The sequence below is a fragment of the Chiloscyllium plagiosum genome, chromosome 13 (genome assembly GCF_004010195.1).
Source record: "Chiloscyllium plagiosum isolate BGI_BamShark_2017 chromosome 13, ASM401019v2, whole genome shotgun sequence".
Lineage (NCBI taxonomy): Eukaryota > Metazoa > Chordata > Chondrichthyes > Orectolobiformes > Hemiscylliidae > Chiloscyllium > Chiloscyllium plagiosum.
In genome coordinates, this window is record NC_057722.1 from 26,087,942 (window position 1) to 26,107,628 (window position 19,687).

At 39.7% G+C, this 19,687-nt stretch overlaps 1 protein-coding gene across 3 annotated transcripts in view; it reads right to left on the reverse strand.

Moving 5' to 3' along the window:
• Positions 1 to 4,549: 4,549 nt before the first annotated feature.
• Positions 4,550 to 19,687, reverse strand: part of smc4 (structural maintenance of chromosomes 4) — a 52,980-nt gene continuing 37,842 nt past the window's right edge. For 2 of the 3 annotated variants that reach the window (XM_043702070.1, XM_043702071.1), the window contains exons 12-19: positions 17,923 to 18,108; positions 17,648 to 17,809; positions 17,313 to 17,538; positions 15,150 to 15,229; positions 11,307 to 11,459; positions 9,266 to 9,392; positions 4,952 to 5,141; positions 4,550 to 4,796 (exon numbers count right to left, since the gene is read on the reverse strand). In XM_043702070.1, the coding sequence (XP_043558005.1) occupies positions 4,565 to 4,796; positions 4,952 to 5,141; positions 9,266 to 9,392; positions 11,307 to 11,459; positions 15,150 to 15,229; positions 17,313 to 17,538; positions 17,648 to 17,809; positions 17,923 to 18,108 (1,356 nt within the window). In that variant the 3' untranslated portion in view covers positions 4,550 to 4,564. The remainder of the gene's footprint in view (positions 4,797 to 4,951; positions 5,142 to 9,265; positions 9,393 to 11,306; positions 11,460 to 15,149; positions 15,230 to 17,312; positions 17,539 to 17,647; positions 17,810 to 17,922; positions 18,109 to 19,687) is intronic. The other variant, XM_043702072.1, reaches the window with a different exon arrangement.

Below are 19,687 nucleotides of genomic sequence, written 5' to 3' on the forward strand. Positions count from 1 at the left end.
TCCAAGCTCAGTCAACCTCTCTTCGTAAGATAAACCCTCCATTCCAGGCAGCATCCTGGTAAACCTCCTCTGAACCCTCTCCAAAGCATCCACATCTTTCCTATAATAGGGCGACCAGATCTGGACACAATATTCCAAGTGCGGTCTAACCAAAGTTTTATAGAGCTGCAACAAGGTCTCACGGCTCTTAAACTCAATCTGCTGTTAATGAAAGCAAAAACACCATATGCTTTCTTAACAACCCTGTCCACTTGGGTGGCAATTTTAAGGGATTTTTGTACCTGCACACCAAGATCCCGCTGTTCCTCCACACTGCCAAGAATCCTGTCTTTAATCCTGTCAACTTTCAAGTTCGACCTTCCAAAATGCATCACTTCGCATTTATCCAGGTTGAACTCCATCTGCCACCTCTCAGCCCATCTCTGCATCCTGTCAATGTCACGCCGCAGCCTACAACAGTCCTCTACACTGTCAATGACACCTCTAACCTTTGTGTCGTCTGCAAACTTGCTAACCCATCCTTCAATCTCCTCATCCAAATCATTAATAAAAATTACAAAGAGTTAGACGCCCAAGAACAGAGCCCTGTGGAACACCACTCACCACTGACTTCCAGGCAGAATACTTTCCTTCCACTACCACTTGCTGTATTCTGCCGACCAGCCAATTCTGTATTCAGAAAGCTAAATTTCCCTGTATCCCATTCCTCCTGACCTTCTGAACGAGCCTACCATGAGGAACCTTATCAAATGCCTTGCTGAAGTCCAGATACACCACATCCACCGCTCGACCCTCATTAACCTGTCTAGTAACATCCCTCAAAGAACTCAATAAGATTTATGAGGCATGACCTGCCCCTCACAAAGCCGTGCTGACTGCATTTAATCAAGCCATGCTCTTCCAGAAGGTCATAAATCCTATTCCTCAGAAACCTTTCTAACACCTTGCAGACGACAGACGTGAGACTTACTAGTCTGTAATTGCCGGGGATTTCCCTATTTCCTTTCTTGAAGGGAAGAATTACATATGCCTCCCTCCAGTCCTCAGGTACGACTCCGGTGGAGAGCGAGGATGCAAAGATCTTCGCAAGTGGCGAAGCAATCACATTTCTTGCTTCCCAAAGCAGCTGAGGACAAATCTGGTTTGGCCCTGGCGACTTGTCAATCTTAATGTTTGTCAAAATTTTCAGCACATCAGCTTCCTCAATCTCTATCCGTTCCAGCATGCTTACCTGCTCCTCAATGGTTTCATTCACTACAAGGTCCTTTTCTTTAGCAAAGACAGAAGCAAAAAAACTCATTTAGGGCTTTCCCTACCTCCTCAGACTCTATACACCAGTTCCCTATGCTATCCCTGATCGGCCCTACTCTTTCTTTGATCATTCTCTTATTCCTCACATACGTGTAAAATGCCTTTGGATTCTCCCTAATCCTTCCTGCCAAGCCTTCTAGCTCTCCTCAGACCATTTTTGAGCTCCTTCCTCGTCTGTCTGTAATCCTCTAGAGCTGAGCAAGACCCGTGCTTCCTTTACCTTACATAAGCTGCCTTCTTTCTTTTGACGAGAAGCTCCTCCGCTCTCGTCATCCAAGGTTCCTTTATCTTACCCCTTCTTGCCTGTCTCAGAGGAACACATTTATGTATCACTCGCAACAACTGTTCCTTGAACACAGTCTCCACATGTCTAAAGTGCCCTTTCCATGGAACAATTGCTCCCAGTCCATGCTTCCCAACTCACATCTGATAGCATCATAGTTTCCTTTTCCCAAATTAAATATTCTCCCATTGTGCCTGCTTCTCTCCTTCTCCATAGCTGTGTAGAATGTGAGGCAGTTGTGGTCACTATCACCAAAATGCTCTCCCACCGCAAGATCTGATACTTGCCCCGGCTCATTGCCGAGCACCAAATCCAAAATGGCCTCTCCCCTGGTCGGCCTGTCAATGTACTGAGTTAGGAAACCCTCCTGAACACCTTACAAAAACAGCTCCTTCCAAACCATCTGCTCGAAGGAGGTTCCAATCAATATTGGGAAAGTTAAAGTCACCCATTACAACAACCCTACTACATTCACACTTTTCCAAAATCTGCTGAACTATGGTATTCTCAGGCTGTCCTCTGTTTGGCTTGTCCTTTGATCATTGTATTGTCCCAGTCAAATTTGTACTTCTTGTCATGTGTGTCTGGCTACTAGGGATAGCTGGTTGTGGTGTTTAGTGGCTAGTTGTTGTTCGTGGATGCGGATTGCAGTCCGCACCCACGAACACCTAACTAGCCATTAATCGCCACGACCAGCTGTCCTTAGTAGCGCCACACACAAACACACGTGACACATACCACAACACAATTTTCATAACAAATAAACTTTTTGATTGTTCTAAAACTCAAATTACGCAACTTTATAGAACAAGATGTCACATATGCACACTTAAAAGGTAAACCAAACTAATGAAATAGTTTCACTTTATAAAAATAGCTAATATAATACACGCAAAACAATTTCATTCCTGTCTAATCTTTACAAAGATTTGCTGTTGACTTTTATAGCAAATATATATTTCTGTCTAGCTATTCTAGATACATACATCCTACTCCAATGTCTTGGTCTTTCAATATATTTCTGCAAACACCCAAGGATAATAGGAAAAACAATTCTCGAATAGGATTCTTCAGTACCAGTACTAGCAAAACGATGCAATTTCACCAAAAAATAAAGGATCTTTCCCTCTATGATTGACTGAATTTTTTATTACGACTAACTGCTCATATATAAAAGGCAAATAAGATACAATCTAAAACTGTTTCTACCAAGACTTCTTTCCCCCTTACTGAATTAAGTATGAGGAGCAGGTAAAGAAAATGGAATAAGCCATTAGATCAGCTGAAAATATAATAGGAAAAAAGAAATGTAGACAATTGTGGAAATAATAAAGAAAGCTTTATCAGTGAAATGAAGAGCCAGAAAACCATACAGGCCAGTGGAGAACGTTAAAACACAATGTTACAAAGTGTGTGGCAGAAGGGTTTGGAGGGATATGGGCCAGGAGCCGACAGGTGGGACTAGATTGGGTTGGGATATCTGGTCGGCATGGACATGTTGGACTGAAGGGTTTATTTCCATGCTGTACATCTCTATGACTCTAAGTACTTTGCATGTGATGAAACCAAGTAGACTAATGTATTATTTTAGATAGAATTTTAAAAAAAAGTTGAGATTTTATAGACAGCAAGGTGCTCAGTGGTTCACACTGGGGATCCAGGTTTGATTCAAACTTTGGGCAACTGTCTGTGTGCAGTCTGCATAGTTGCCATGCCTGTTTGGTTTTCTACCAGTTGCTCTGGTTTCCTCCCACAGTCCAAAGATGCGCAGATTAGGTGGATTGACCATGACAAATTGCCCCAGACTGTCCAGGAATGAGCTGGTTAGGTGGGTTAGCAATAGTAAATACAACATTATGGATAGGGTGGTTTGGTCTAGGTCTGGGTTGGATGCTCTTTGGAGGTTCGGTGCAGACTTGGTGGACTGAATAGCCTCTTTCCACAGGGATTGTGAAATTCTAGAGTGGCTAGGCTAGGTGCTCTCTATAGAGGATCCTCTTAGGTGGATCAGGTGCAAGACACAAACATGTTGCATGATGGAAGTTTAAATACATTGCAAACATAAAATACACATTGAAACCAAACTAAACCCCAAAAGCACTAAATTCTGACCAGATTAGCTGTTGTTAAACCAACTGCAGCCTCACTGTAAACTCCTTTTAGAATAAGCTAAGAATAATTTATGTAGTCCATTAGAACGATCTGTATCCCAAGGCCATTTGTGCACTTTCGAGCCACATAAGTTTCTTACTAAGAAAAAGACACATCAATTTTGACCTTGAAACAAGTAACTGACTCAGCATCCTGATTTTTGGAAAAGATATTTTATAAAAATGCGCCTCTGATTTTATTCTTAATTGATATAACCCTAATTTTAATAATGTTTCCTCTTGTTTTGAATTCCTCAAAAGAAGAAAGTTTACTTGTTTCTATCTGATCAACTTTATAATTTTATCCGCCTTGATTAGAAATTCTAAGTTCACATTCTCAGTCAACTTCAAATTTAAAGAACGTTTGTAAATTTGGGATAATCAACTATATCCTTCCATCCAATTTGTTAATATATAGTAAAGAAAAATATGTGCTAATCCCTCTTCCTTTACTTCTCCATTGGCAGCCTGTGTAATCCTCATGTTCTGGAATTTACTGCCTGAACCACACAACATCTCTTTCTTTTCCTTCAAGGGCCTCCTAAAAGAACTTTTCTGATCTAATTTTTGGCAACACAAGTATTTCGTTATGACTAATATTCACTTTGGTCCACTGAAACATCTTGGGATAAGATTCTAGATTAAAGACATTATAAAGACTAATACCTGATAAGATTTTAACCATCCAAGCAACAACACTTGTGTGTGTTTCAGTATGCAACTCTTCAGATTGAATTCCAAATGATTTTGAGGCCAATCAGAAAAGAACTCGCAGTGACTGGTGTGTTGACACCATCATGAAATAATAATCGTTTGTAAACTAAGATAAAGGAATTAAATTACTAGCTTTAGGAAGTTTAGTTAGGTGGAGCAGCCCATTGAAAGAACTATAGCTATTCTGTTGTACCTGAGCTTCACTGCATTCCTTCAGCACAATAGCACCCTTTTCCTCCACTTGCTTCAATTCTTCTGTTAGATCTTCAACCTCCTTTTGGTTCTCTCCAATTTCTCCTTTAGTTCGATTCACTGCTTCTTCTGCCTTTTTGAAGTTCCTAGAAAATAATGTTTGTTGTATGCTGCTTGAATACATCAACGAAAAGTCAATCACAATATAGCCGACAGAGCCCCTTCCTCATTTAAAAAAAAAGGAGTGCAAATGTGAACACTGCCAATAAAAGTGCACAGGCAAACAGTAAATAAAACTTACCTTTCTGCTGTTTTAATTGCAACCCGAGCCTTTGTGATGGATGAGGCACAATCATCAATTTGTTTGTTAAGTTGGTCGAGTTTATCCTGTTGGGTTTTAAGCTTTTTACTGTTGATGTCAATAATAAGGGTGTGTAATCGTTTAACCTCTGTCTCAACTTTACCAGCCATTGCTGCAGCCTTTTCATACTCTGGAAAAGATTAGATTAGATTAGATTACTTACAGTGTGGAAACAGGCCCTTCGGCCCAACAAGTCCACACCGACCCGCCGAAGCGTATACCACCCAGACCCATACTCCTACATTTACCCCTTCACCTAACACTACGGGCAATTTAGCATGGCCAATTCACCTAATCTGCACATTTTTGGATTGTGGGAGGAGACCGGAGCACCCGGAGGAAACCCACGCAGACACGGGGAGTATGTGCAAACTCCACACAGAGTCGCCTGAGGCGGGAGTTGAACCCGGGTCTCTGGCGCTGTGAGGCAGCAGTGCTAACCACTGTGCCACCATGCCGCCCACAATAGTGTTAGTTTCCATTTGTCAAAACATTGCAAACAAGATTCAGAGCTGTAAAGCTATTTAACTGCATGAATTACTTTTTATACAATAGACTAGGGAATTAAATTAAATTTTGAATTTCTTATAAAGTTACTCTGAATCATTCCATTTCAAATAATTTATTTCATTAACTCTAATGTAGAATGCTTTGATAAACTAAATTCACAAGACAACAAATCAATTTAAGATTTTATTTCAGATTCATGATAACATTGCTGAGTTATCATCAGTGTCAGTGTTAAACAAGGGGTATGCATATCCTCCAAATCATTGCCATGTATTTGGTAGATGAGGGTTAGTTGAATAGTCAATTTACCCTTGCTCTTAAGGAACACCTAATTCCTTTTTATTCATAAAACTTCTGTTTTATCTGTCTGAAGTATATTCACTATTTGAATCTATAAATTATTAATGTTATCTATGAAACAACGTACATAACGAAGCTCACTGTAGAGGAGTGAGACAGGTGGGGTGGGGCTAGGAGTTGGAGGGAAGAGATTGTGGGGGAAGAAGAGGAGGAGGAGGAGGAAAGGGAAAAGATTACTCAGGTTCATAGACTTGGGTGGTCTCTCATACTCACAAACCCTTCCCCCACATCAACTTATTGGTTATTCGCCTCCCTTACATACATGCTCACTATCCCAACATATGCTCTTCTCCTTCCCTCCCTCCCATATTAGCAGTGATAGAAGACTGGCTGACTGACAGAAAACAGTTTGCATAAATGGGTCTTTTTCCAGGTGCCTAAAATTTGCAATGATTCAAAGATAGGTAGGCAAGTATATTATGAAGATGACATAACAAGGGTAAAGACCAATATGGATTGATTAAGGAAGTGGACAAAAAAAACCTTACAGATGTGAAGTATAACGTGGGAAAACGTGAAATTACTCATTTTGGCAAAGTGTTACTCAAACAGAGAACTGACTGCACAATTCAGACATGCAGAGATCTGAGGGGGTTCTCGTCATGAGTCACAGAATATTAATATATACACAAGTGATAAAGGCAGCTAATAGAATGTTCCCTTTTATTACAAGAATTGAAGACTAACATATGCCCTCTAATTCTGGACTCCCCGACTCCAGGGAAAATACTTTGTCTATTTATCCTATCCATGCCCCTCACTATAAGGTCACCCCTCAGCCTCCGACGCTCCAGGGAAAACAACTCTAGCCTATTCAACCTCTCCCTATAGCTCAAATCCTCCAACCCTGGCAACAGCCTTGTAAATCTTCTTTGAACCCTTTCAAGTTTCACAACATCGTTCCGATAAGAAGGAGACTAGAACTGCATGCATATTCCAACAGTGTCCTAACCAATGTCCTGTACAGTCGCAACATGACCTCCCAACTCCTGTACTCAATACTCTGACCAATAAAAGAAAGCATACCAAAAGCCTTCTTCACTATCCTATCTACCTGCGACTCCACCTTCAAGGAGCTATGAACCTGTACTCCAAGGTCTCTTTGTTCAGTAACACTCTAGATCTTACCATTAAGTGCATAAGTCCTGCTAAGATTTGCTTTCCCAAAATGCAGCACCCCATGTTTACCTAAATTAAACTCCACCTGCCACTTTTCAGCCCAATGGCCCATCTGATCAAGATCCTGTTTTAATTGGAGATACCTTCTTCGCTGTCCACTACATCTCTAATTTTGGTGTCATCTGCAAACTTACTAACTATACCTCTTATGTTCACATCCAAATCATTTATATAAATGATGAAAAGTACAGGACCCAGCACCAATCCTTGTGGCACTCCACTGGTCACAGGCTTCCAGTCTGAAAAACAACCTTCCACCACCACCTTCCTCTGTCTTCTACCTTTGAGCCAGCTCTGTATCCAAATGTCTAGTTCTCCCTGTATTCCATGAGATCTAACCTTGCTAACCAGTCTCCCATGGGGAACCTTGTTGAATGCCCTATGGAAGTCCCTAAAGATCATGTCCACCATTCTGCCCTCATCAATCCTCTTTGCTACTACTTCAAAAAACTCAATCAAGTTTGAGAGACATGATTTCCCACACACAAAGCCACGTTAGTTGTCTCATGAGGCACAATAACATTGTCTCGGTTTTTTGTTTGATACATGGGAGAGAGTCATTGCTGGCTGGATGAGCACTTATGTCCCATTCCTAGTTGCTGTAAAAGCTGTAATGAGCTTCTTATTGAACGAATGCAGTCTATTTGATGTGGACAGACTGTGGAATCAGGAAGAGAGTTATGCATTGCAGGATTCCTGGTGTTTGACACAGTCCTTGCATATTTATATGGCGAGCCCAGATCAGTTTCTACTCAATGATTACGGGGATTCCACAATGGTAATACCATTGAATGTAAAAAAGGGGTGACGATTAGATTCTCTCTTGTTGAAGATGACCATTGTCTGGCACTCTTTTAGCATAATTAATACTTGCTACTTTTTTTAGCCCAAGCCTGGATGATGCACAGGTCTTGCTGCATATAATGGACAGGAACAAAGAGTTGTGAAAGGTGCTGAACATTGTACAACCAGGGCACATCCCCACTTTTGACTTAATGATGGAGAGTAGGCCATTTATGAAGCACTGAACATTGCTGGGCCTTGGGTACTCCTCTGATTAACATTAGCATTGGTGCCATGGGGCTCAGATGGCTGACGTCCAATAACACAACCATCTTCTGTCTTGCTCGGTAGAACTCCAAGAAGCTGAGAATTTCCACCCATTGATTTGCAATGACTCTAGTTTTGGTAAGGCTCCTTGATGCTATATGCATTCAAATGCAGCCCGGATGGCAACAACAGTCACTCTAATTTCACCTCTGCATTTCAGCTCTTTTGTTCATGTTTGAACCAAGGTAGTTATGAGGTCAGGAGGTAAGTGGCTCTGGCAAAAATCAAACTGATCATTGGCAAGCAGGTTATTCTTAGGATATGCTGCTTGATGGCAGTGTTGATGATTACTTCCATGACTTTATCGATGATCACGAATAGATTAGCCAGCATTCACCAGGCTGGATTTGTATTTTTTGTGTACAGAACATAATTGGTCAATTTGTTTTGTTGGATAGATGTCAGTGTTGTAGCTGTACTAGTATGGCTAGTTACACAGCATGTTCTAGAACACAAGCCTTCAGAACTGTTGCTGGAACTTTGTCAGGGCCCAGTCTTTGAAGTATCTAGTGCCTTCAGCTCGCTCTTAATGTCATGTGGAGTAAATTGAATTGGCTGAAGACTGTGGCATCTGTAATGTTGCAGATGTCACTGGAGCTGAAAAGAATGGGGTGTTACTTAATTGAAGTTTAAGATCTTGAATGATCTTGACAAGGTGGACACAAAGGACACTTCCTTTTGTGAGTGAGTCTGGAACGAAGAGATGCTATTTTAAAATTAGGGGTTGCACTTTTAGGACAGATATAAGCAGAAATTCTCTGAGTACTGTGCAACTCTGCCTCAAAAAGTAGTCAAAGTGAGACAATTTAATACTTTCAAGGCAGTAATAGATTGATCCCTTGTTGATAATTTATTGGGATTAGATGGTAATGTGAAATTTGCAACAAACATATTGAAAAGTGGATTGGGCTTGACAGGCCTAATTAGTTGCGCCCGGTCCAAAATTTGCTTATAGATATTATACTTAATTGATGTTAATTATGAATTGTTGATCATTATTCATCTCTTTAGAGTGGCTTTTCAAGTTTTCAAAACCCGAAATGAAAGGAAACAAAATTTAGACACACAAAAATAATGGATATGAAGGAGACTAACCTTTCTTAAAAGTTTCCAGTGTTGTCTGCAGCTCTTTCAGTTTGTTCTGATCAGGAGCTGCCAATGCCACATTTGCTTCAAAGTCTTTTACTTGAATTGTCAAGTGAATTTGCTGCTCAGTGAGGCCCTAAATTAAACAGGAGCATTAAACAGAACAAAATTATTGGCAAAATTTTCCAAATGTCAATTGTTAGAAGCTGGAAATCAATAGAACTCCCTTCATATCGAGCAACAGGTTGCTTTGGATCAGAACTGTTGACTCTGAAGAGGCCAGTTCAGCTCAACTTTATAATGCTTTACGATCTCATATACAACTCTGTGCAATGTGGAGTCAGGTTGTACAGCACGGAAACAGATCCTTTGGTCCAACTCGTCCATGCCAACGAGATATGCAAAAAACATTTTTAGTCCCATTGCCAGCATTTGGCCAATATCCCTCTAAAACCTTTCTATGCATATACCCATCCAGATGCCTTTTTAAATATAGTAATTGCACCTGTCTCCACCACTTCCTCTGGTAGCTTGTTCCATACACACAACACCCTCTCTGTGAAAAATGTCAGTTTACAATGCACCAGCTCATGTTAAATCAATTTTGTGGAATAGATGTGGTAACAAATGAACTTTATTGAATTAATTGGATTGTCCTGATGGCAACTTCCAAGCAGTAGCATCCTCTCATCAATATGCTTATAAGCTTTACTTCAGTGTTACATCTAGATCCTGGCAATTATCATGTTTTACTGCAGACAACCATTGCCCAACTCTTCCCACATCACTCCCGCTTCCCCATATAAATGTGAAGAGTGCATGGATTTCTGTGCGAAGGTAATTCAGACCACCCATTCAGCTACTTCCACCTCTTGCCTGTCTTTTACCTAGTCCAGTAAACTAAACATCCTCTAAAGACCCCCTGTACGAATAAGGAATAAAATAAGGCTACTCAGCCATTCAAGGCTGCATCACCATTCCCCAAGATCTTGACTGATCTGATTTAACTTCAAACTCTACATTATATCCCTGATAATCTTTCATCCCTATAATAATCACAAATCTATGTACCTCAGCATGTTTAAAGATTCAGCATCCAGTACTTTTTTTAGGAAGTGAATTCTAAGGACTCTCAGCAATCAGAAAAAATGGTAGCCTCTTATTTTTGAAGGAAGACCCCTAATTCTAGATTCTCCCTCAATAGGAAACATCCTTTTGACATTCACCTCCTCAAAATCTTATATGTTTCAGTTAAGATACCTCTGGCTCTTCTAAACTTCAGGTGATACAGGCCTAGCATGTTGAGCTTTTCCATACGAGGCAACCTACTTACCCCACAAACCAACAATTGTCAGCTCATCACATTCTGGTTAACTACTGACACATTTCTAATGGGTTCCTCTCCAAAGTCCTTTAGCACATTATTGCTCTCAAAATTTTCAGACAGATTACTTCAGATCTATCACATTTCCACTTTAACATAGTAGTAAAATGGCTGTTAAACTCTCATGTGACCTTTAGTGCACCAGTTTATTATTGTCATAACTGCTTTTCATTCTTTTTGACACTGTTAATCACACCATCCTACACAAACACCTTTCCACTGTCATATAGTTGGGTACTTCACATGTCAAAGCACAATCACACTGAATGTGCCTTGGTCATATAGGAATTCGTATCAGCTTTTTCAACATATCAAACGCTTTGGAACATTTTTCCAACTTAAAAGATATTCAACAAATGCAAGTTGGCTTGGAAACCAATCTTATACAAAGACCTTGGCAACATTGTGCAACAGAATGTGAATTTGTAGAAATTATGGAGCCTGCACTTAAAACACGAATTGCTGCACAAATGTGCTGTGTCAAAAGTCTAAAAAAAACTTTAATTCTAATTGCCAAAATGGATCAAGGCTTAAATGAGAAGAACAGATATTCAGATTAAAAGGTAAATCACATGATTTCATCCCAATGTTTAAGATCAGCATATAATATTTCAAAGGGTACCATAGTTCACAAGTATGCTAACAAAACACCAATTAGTTATATACCTGAATGCTTGCTGTGTATTTTTCCAATGTATTTTTCATCTCGCGGATGTTCTGCCGTTCCTTAACTACCTTTTCTTCCAAATGACTTTTCTGTTCTTGGTATTTTTGTGCCACTATTAAATCCTTCTGCAATTTAGCCTCCATCTTGTCCATCTATTAATAAAAAAAACCCTTCAATTTAAGGAACTCAAATACAAACATAGCAGCACCATAGCTCTTTGATGGACATCAGTTACTCTCCTCCATAGACCGACAGTAGTTCTGCTTGCAAAGTTTAATAACTGATGCAAAACCAATAGCGTTAGAAATTTGACTCAAGTGATTTAAATGCAACTTTGGTTCTTTTAAGAGGATCGCTACTGAACTTAGTGATTGGCTGTAAAGACTTCAAACATCATTATGTCTTCACTTGATGGGTCATTGCACTGTTGTAGAATTTCACATTGTTACGAATATAGGTATTGAGACTGCAGCTGAAGACTGGGAATAATTTATTGCCCAAATTAATATTCCCAGTTTAAAAAGGATTGTAGAGGGTCTTGTGGGGCAGTGATAACTGTCCAGGAGGCCCAGGTCTCACCTGTCTTAGGCACACAATGTCCAGGCAGATTGATTAAAATAACTGTAAAAGATTGCTACAGTCATACTAGTCTGAAAAAGCCTAATCTCATCTGAACTCAAAGTAAGCAATTTCAGGCCTGCTTTGTGCTTGGATGGGAGACCACCTGGTAAACCAAGTGCATTACATTTTGTGGAAGTCTTGTGATAGTGTCCCTATTTTAGGTCCAAAAGATTTGAGTTCAAGTCCTAACTGCTCTGGAAGTGTATCATGACCATTTTATTTTTGCTTTGATTAAGCTACTAAAACAATTGCTACAAGGGGTCTTGAAGCCCAATGGTAACATCACTATCTCTAAGCCAGGATACCCAGGTTCAAGTCCCAAATACAATGCAGGTTGACCTAACATGTCAAAACAGATTGATTAAAAATATATATTTTTTAATTGTTTGCATCAAAGTGAGTGCGCACATATAATAACTATGAATGCATTTTTTTGCTATTTTACTTCTTGCCACAAGATTTTACAGCCACAACAGGAGTTTAAATAATCCAGTCTCAACCATTACGTTATTTTTTAAAAAATGAATGGAAAATCTTTTCTGGCAAAGACAAGCACATATAATTCAAACATTCAGTTTGTCAAGAATCCATCGATTTATATTTTCTGAGTTAGTGAGCTATGACCAGTAACATGGTCAATTTTGGAATCACTCATTCTCTACATGAATGGACTATTTGAGGACAAAATTCAATATTTCATTGTTACCAGCAATTTAAAGAGCTTTTGTAACTGTAGGACAAAAATAGGAGAGAATAGATAGCTTATCATAACAGAAAATGCAACTTATTGTCAAAGTTGAGCATAGCAGATATCTTCACATTCTCTCTGACACAGGTGGGGTTCCAGAGGACTGGAAATTATCCAATTTTGTTCCCTTGTTTAAGAAAAGAAACAGGGATAATCCAAGAAATTATAGGCTGGTGAGCTTGCATCCGTGGTGGGGAAGCTCTCAGACAAGATACCAGCGGACAAGGTATCTGCACATTTGGAAGAAAATGGACTACTTGGTGACAGTCAGCTTGATTTTGTATGGGGAAGGTCATGTCTCATCAATCTGATTGAATTTTTTGAAGAGGTGACAAGGATTATTGATGAGGGAAGGGCTGTGGATGTAGTGTACATGGACTTTAGTAAGACATTAGCCCCACATGGTAGATTGGTACAAAAACTAAAATCACAAGAGATTTGGGGTAGGCTGGCTAGATGGATACAAAACTGGCTTGGGTCATAGAAAACATGGGGTAGCAGTGGAAGGGTGTTTTTCAGAATGGAGACGGATGACTAATGGTGTTCCACAAGGATCAGTCTTAGGTCCTCTGTTGTTTCTAGCATATATAAATGATCTGGAGAAAAATGTAGGTGATCCAATTAGCAAGTTTGCAGATGATACGAAGATTGGTGGAATTGCTGATAGCGCCGACGACCGTGAAAGGATACAACAGGCTATAAATAGATTGGTGACTTGGTCAAAGAAGTAGCAGATGGAGTCTAAACCAGCTTAAATGGGAGGTGATGTATTTGGAGGATCAAATTTAGATATGAATTATACTGTAAATGGCAGAACCCTTAGGAACATTAACAGACAGATGGATCTGGGCATGCCTAGATCCTAAAAGTGGCAACACAGATGATTAAAGTAGCATATAGCATGCTTGCCCTCATCGGCCAGGGCATGGAGTAGAAGTGGTGGCAAGCTATGTTGCAGTTATATAAAACCCTTGTTCGACTGTATTTGAAATATTGTGTGCAGTTTTGGTCGCCACACTAGCAGAAGGAGGTGGAAGCTTTGCAGAAAGTGCACAGAAGGCTCGCCAAGATGTTGCTTGGTCTCAAGGATACTGACTATGAGGAAAGATTAGATTAGATTGCAATTCCTACAGTGTGGATATGGGCTCTTCGGCCCAACAAGCCCACACCAACCCTCTGAACAGTAACCAACCCAGACCCATTTCCCTACATTTACCCCTGACTAATGCACTTAACACTATGGTCAATTTAGCACGGCCAGTTCACCTGACCTGCACATCTTTTGGAATGTGGGAGGAAACCAGAGGACACCCACGCAGACACAGGGGGAATGCGCAAACTCCACACACAGCTGCCAGAGGCCAGGATCGAACTCATGCTCCTGGTGCTGTGAGGCAATAGTGCTAACCACTGAGTCACTGTGCCTCCCGGAATTAAAAAGACTAGGACTATTTTCACTAGAATGACAGTAGCTGAGAAGAGACCTGACAGAGGTCAACAAAATTATGAGGCATAGATAGGGTGGATAGTCACAGGCTTTCTCCCAGGGTTGAGGGGCACAGGTTCAATGTGTGTGAGAGAGTGAGAGAGAGGTGGGGGGGGGGGTGCGGAGAACACATTTGAGAGATGTGTGAGGGAGAATCTTTTCACTTTTGTAAGTGACAGAGTGTGACCTCGAAGAGGTGGTAGAAGTAGGCACACTAGCAAAATTTAAGAGGCACCTGGATGGTTATATGAATAAGGAGGGAATACAAGGATAAGGACCGAACATAAAAGGCAGAAGGTTTGTTTTTTAGGTTAGTTAGGGCATAATGATCAGCACAGGCTTGGAGGGCCAAAGGACCTTTTCCTGTGCTGCGCTTCTTTGCTCTAGAATAGTAAAATTTACAATGGAATTGATAAACAAAGACTTACAAGTACAGGTTGTATGATTAACAAAGGTTTATAAGTGCAAGATATATGCTTAGCAGCAAGACAGTCGGTACTTGAACCAGCTTTGTCACCATTCTTAGTTGTAAAATTACTGTAATGTACAATCTACCACATGAAGGCATAGCAATATCTAAAAACTAAATGCCTTTAGTTGGTTTTAAGACTAGTTCAGGTTTTCCAAATGGCTTTTAAATGATAGTTAGATCTTCACAGTGCAATCAAAGCACACCATTTCACAACTGAACCTGCATCAATATGCCTACTGATGAGATAAAGAGATGGCTACCACAAAGAATTATTAATTCATTAGCCTGTGTTGCATAAAATTAGATTTTTTGAACAAACGGTACAAAGATTTGTAGTAATGCTGGTTTTCACAGCAAGGGCCTCTCTCAGAAAAAAGTTAATTTGTAAGTGACAGATGTACTCATAACAAAAATGTACTCATGGGCTGTTGTTGACCATCACAAGGAATGCTCAAGCTCTTTGCCTCATTGGGCAATTCTGCTTTGCACTGGAGAATCTTTGGGTATTAACTTACCTCTTCTGGAGTAATTTCAACAACTAATGAAGATCCCATTCTACCCTTCATAACTCTTCTTCCACCACCAGTCATGGTACCTAAAGCAAGATGGAATTATAAGAAAACAGATCTACACTGGAATTGAATGCAATAACTTTCAAAATAACAAGCTCTCTTGTTTCTCCTGCCAGACTACATCATTTTACTAAATTTTTTTAAAGCTTTATTTTAATAAAATTGCTTTAATCAGTTGGCATTGCAGGGCAAGTTGGACTGGAAGAGACATAACCAAGTACTGATAGTATGAAGCCTTGGAGAAAAATATGAATGTTTATATAAATCTAGCACGCATCAAACAGATTTTAACACATGCTGCATCGTTGTGAACAATGAGTTAATTGAACATACTCAGGTAAGTTTCTGAAAATAGAGGATGCAATCTTTGAACTGGTAATGTACAAGGAAAAGGGATTAATGATCATATAGTAGATCACAGCATGATATATCATGTTCCGAGCAAATGTGATCACTATACAATGATACATCACATTCTGTTTGTGGGTCAAAGGTTTGGGTCTGAAAATACTTAAAAGGCAACCATTTGGGCACAGAGGCAAGCGTCTGCTTCATTGAACTGGGAAAATAAGTTAAAACCACAGCAGTAAAGAAGCAGCTGCACTCATTTAAGGAGATACTTCATTAATTCTCAGCAGATATGTTCCAGTAACATTTTAACTATCTGCCTTAAATAACTATTTTGATCCATGCTATGATCAAAAGATTCCAAGGTGTTCAAAGCTGCTTTCATGGTCTACCCCTCCAAGGGAAGTCAATTTTATTCTTTCATGAATCTCTTTGTCTTTCATTGTTGGAAAGATCCTTGCTGAATGATGCTTAAACATTTACCACATTTCTGAAAAAAACCTTACAGTTAATTCTGGGTTGAAAAGAGGACATGCACAACTGGTAGGGCTTATGCAGAAAGATCTGGAGAGCAAATATATAACTCCTCCATTTTCTTTAAATGTCTTTATCAGGTCAAAAGATAGTAGACAAAAAACTCAATTAAAAAAATCAAAATTTGGGTGTTCAAACAAATTGAATGAGATGGTCACACCATGAATATAATAATGGCTTGAATAAAATATTGCATCCAATTTCTCCAGTATCCAAATCACTACACAAAACAGACAACAGACCCCTGGTAAATGATGATTGGCCCAATGCTCGCTTTCGCACCCACCACCTAGAATGAAACCAGATTGCCCAGAACAAAGGTCACCTCCAAAAGGACAATTAGCTTTATTGTTTAAAAACCTGTTGACGTGGAACATGAAGAAGCAGCAGTGCTTCTTAGCTGCTGGCTGGTTTCTGGCTGGCAACTTACATTGACCTCCATAAAATAGGTAAATATGCTGGCCAGTCATACACCATGAATTTCCAACCCCTTTGTCTATGGACATTCCTTGCTCTCTAGAACTAGGCTACCATTCGTTCTCCTGAACTTATTTGATTTAGCTGAGGATTTATGCAGTTGTTTCCTGGGCTAGGAATATATTTGCATCCTCTGAAAAACTGAGAAATTCAAGCTCTTTGTTTACATATTAAATCAAGCCCCCATATCTTTGTATATCCTTTGCCAAAATGTAACACAAAATTATCCTAGCAATAATTCAACTCTGTGGGAAATCAAAATTGCTTGTAATGACAAGTGTAGCATATAATGCAAATTTATTCTGCCAAGATGCATTTGGGTTAAAGCTGTGCTTTCTCTAATAGGTCACAAATTCTGAACTACATAAGTAACAAATCAACAACCTGTCTGGTGTGAAAACATGCAAATTGAGTTTGTAAGTTTTTGAATGCAGCATGGAAACTTATTTAACCAATAGGAAATGTCTGTAATTGTCTTTTTAAATATATGTCTCGAAATGCAGATGGCCAAACATGAACCAATGACACTAAAGGTCTTAAAAGAAAATCAGTTATAATTATGTCAAAGAATCTTGACTTCTGAAGACATTTATTTTTCCAGGTTAAAGTACTATAATTACCAGTTCATTGCTTAAATTAATAGACCATAAAAGGGACAAATGAAATTAAGTTTAACATGTACATCTGAAAACATAGGTAACACATCCTTCAAATGGCTAGGAAGAAATCATAATACACTTTCCATACCTGATTGTTCTATTATCTGTCCTTCCATGGTGACGACTCTCCAGCGCTTGTCCTTTTGGAATGCAACACGTGTTGCCTGTTCTAGATCCTTAGCAACAAGTGTGTCCCGAAGTGCAAAGTAAAAAGCAGGACGAATAGCCTCATCGCTTATTTTGACCATATCAAAGAGACGGGGAACTTTTTCTGGAGTTTGGATCTTGCCCATGTTTCTCTCCCAAACTTTCATCTGAAGAGCATTTAAAAAGTCACCAGACTCCCAACAATGGCAAAGTTCAAATAATTGTTAAAATAATCAAAAAACATTATGACTGTAATTTATACATAATTCAGCATACCTTATCTAAGCAAATAAAAGTTGCTACTCCAATATTTTGTTTCTTCAGAAATTTAACACATTCTTGAGCAGTATCAATTGTGTCCACAACAATGTTATCCAGGGCACCACAACTGGAGGAAATGGCAACATCATACTTTTCCTCAATAGCACCCAAATCACCCTAAAACAATACAAGCATTTCACACCACAAAATCACACAAGTCATTCCCCCAAACAAGATTGGGTTCTTTTGTTTACATAACTTTGTATACACTTGAAACAAAATCTCCTTACTAGTCTTCCATAGATTCCAGCAATTTTACCAGTATTCTTCTGTTGCATGACTGCCTCCAAAACTCTACCCCAGCTGCGATTTACAGTGAGGGAACTCTTTGCTTCTTCAACTTTTTGTCGCAGTTCATAGACATTATTTCGGATTTGAGCTTCAGAATGGATTATTTTTTCAAGTTCCTTTTCATCCTAGAAAGGATAGAAAGCACTTGGTTAAAATTTTCAATTCAGAAAGGATCTATCCTCTAAGATCTGCAGTTTTACAGCTATTACTGCAAAAGAAAATTCCTCTGTGCCAAGAACTCTGGAAGTTTTCAATTCACTTTCTGCATGAAAAAGCTGTTTAAAAAAACCCATAGATGCTCCACACTATACTATTAAAATTGAATACTAAAATATTTGAGTACGTAAGTTTGCAGAGGACACCAAAATTGGTGGTGTAGTGGTTATTGAAGCAGGTTATCCCAGAGGACAACGTAGCCTTGATCAGATGGGCTGAGAAATGGCAGATGGAGTTTAATTTAGATAAATGTGATGTTCTGCATTTTTGTTAAGGTAAAATCAGGGCAGGATTTCTACACTTAATGGTTGAGTCCTGGGCAAGTGTTGCCGAGCAGAGAGACCCTGGGATGCAAGTTCAAGGTTCCTTAAAAGTGGAGTTACAGGTAGACAGCATAGTGAAGACGGTGTTTGGTTAAGTTTGCCTTTATTGGTCAGTGCATCAAATATAGGAGTTGGGAGGTCATGTTGCAACGAGACAAGATATTGGTTACACTTTAGAATACTGCATTCACTTCTGGTCTCCCTGCTATAGTATAGATGTTTTGCAGAAAAGATTTACAAGAATGTTGCTGGGGTTGGAGGGTTTGTTCTGTCAAGAAAGACTGAATAGACTAGGGCAATTTCCCCTGGAATGTCAGAGACTGAGAGGTGACCTTACAGACGTCTGCAAAATCATGAGAGGGCGCAGATATGGCGAATAGCCACAGTGTTTTTCCGTGCGTAGGAGTGTCCAAAATTAGAGGGCTTAAGTTTAAGGTGAGAAGGGAAAGATATAAAAGGGACTGAAGGCGCAACTTTTTCCACAGAGGGTAGTGTCTGCAGGGAATGAGCTGCCCCAGGAAGTGGTGGAGGCAGGTACAATTATATGTAAAATGCACTTGGATGGGTACATGAATAGGAAAGGATTTGGGCCAAATGCTGGTTATTGGGACTAGATTAATTTAGGATATCTGGTTGATGAATGGTCTGTTTCAGTGCTGTATAACTGCGATTCTATGAATCTATAAGTAATTGCATGCAGAACAGAGGGTCCTAGGGGTTCAGGTATATAATTCTTTGTTGTGGTTCTGTTCGCCGAGTTGGAAGTTTTTGTTGCAAACGTTTCGTCCTCTGGCTAGGCGACATCATCAGTGCTTGGGAGCCTCCTGTGAAGCGCTTCTTTGATGTTTCCTCCGGTGTTTATAGTGGTCTGTCCCTGCCGCTTCCGGTTGTCAGTTCCAGCTGTCCGCTGTAGTGGTTGGTATATTGGGTCCAGGTCGATGTGTTTGTTGATGGAGTTTGTGGATGAATGCCATGCCTCCAGGAATTCCCTGGCTGTTCTCTGTCTGGCTTGCCCTATGATAGCAGTGTTGTCCCAGTCAAATTCATGTTGCTTGTTGTCTGCATGTGTGGCTACTAAGGATAGCTGGTCGTATCGTTTCGTGGCTAGTTGATGTTCATGTATGCGGATTGTTAGCTGTCTTCCTGTTTGTACTATATAGTGTTT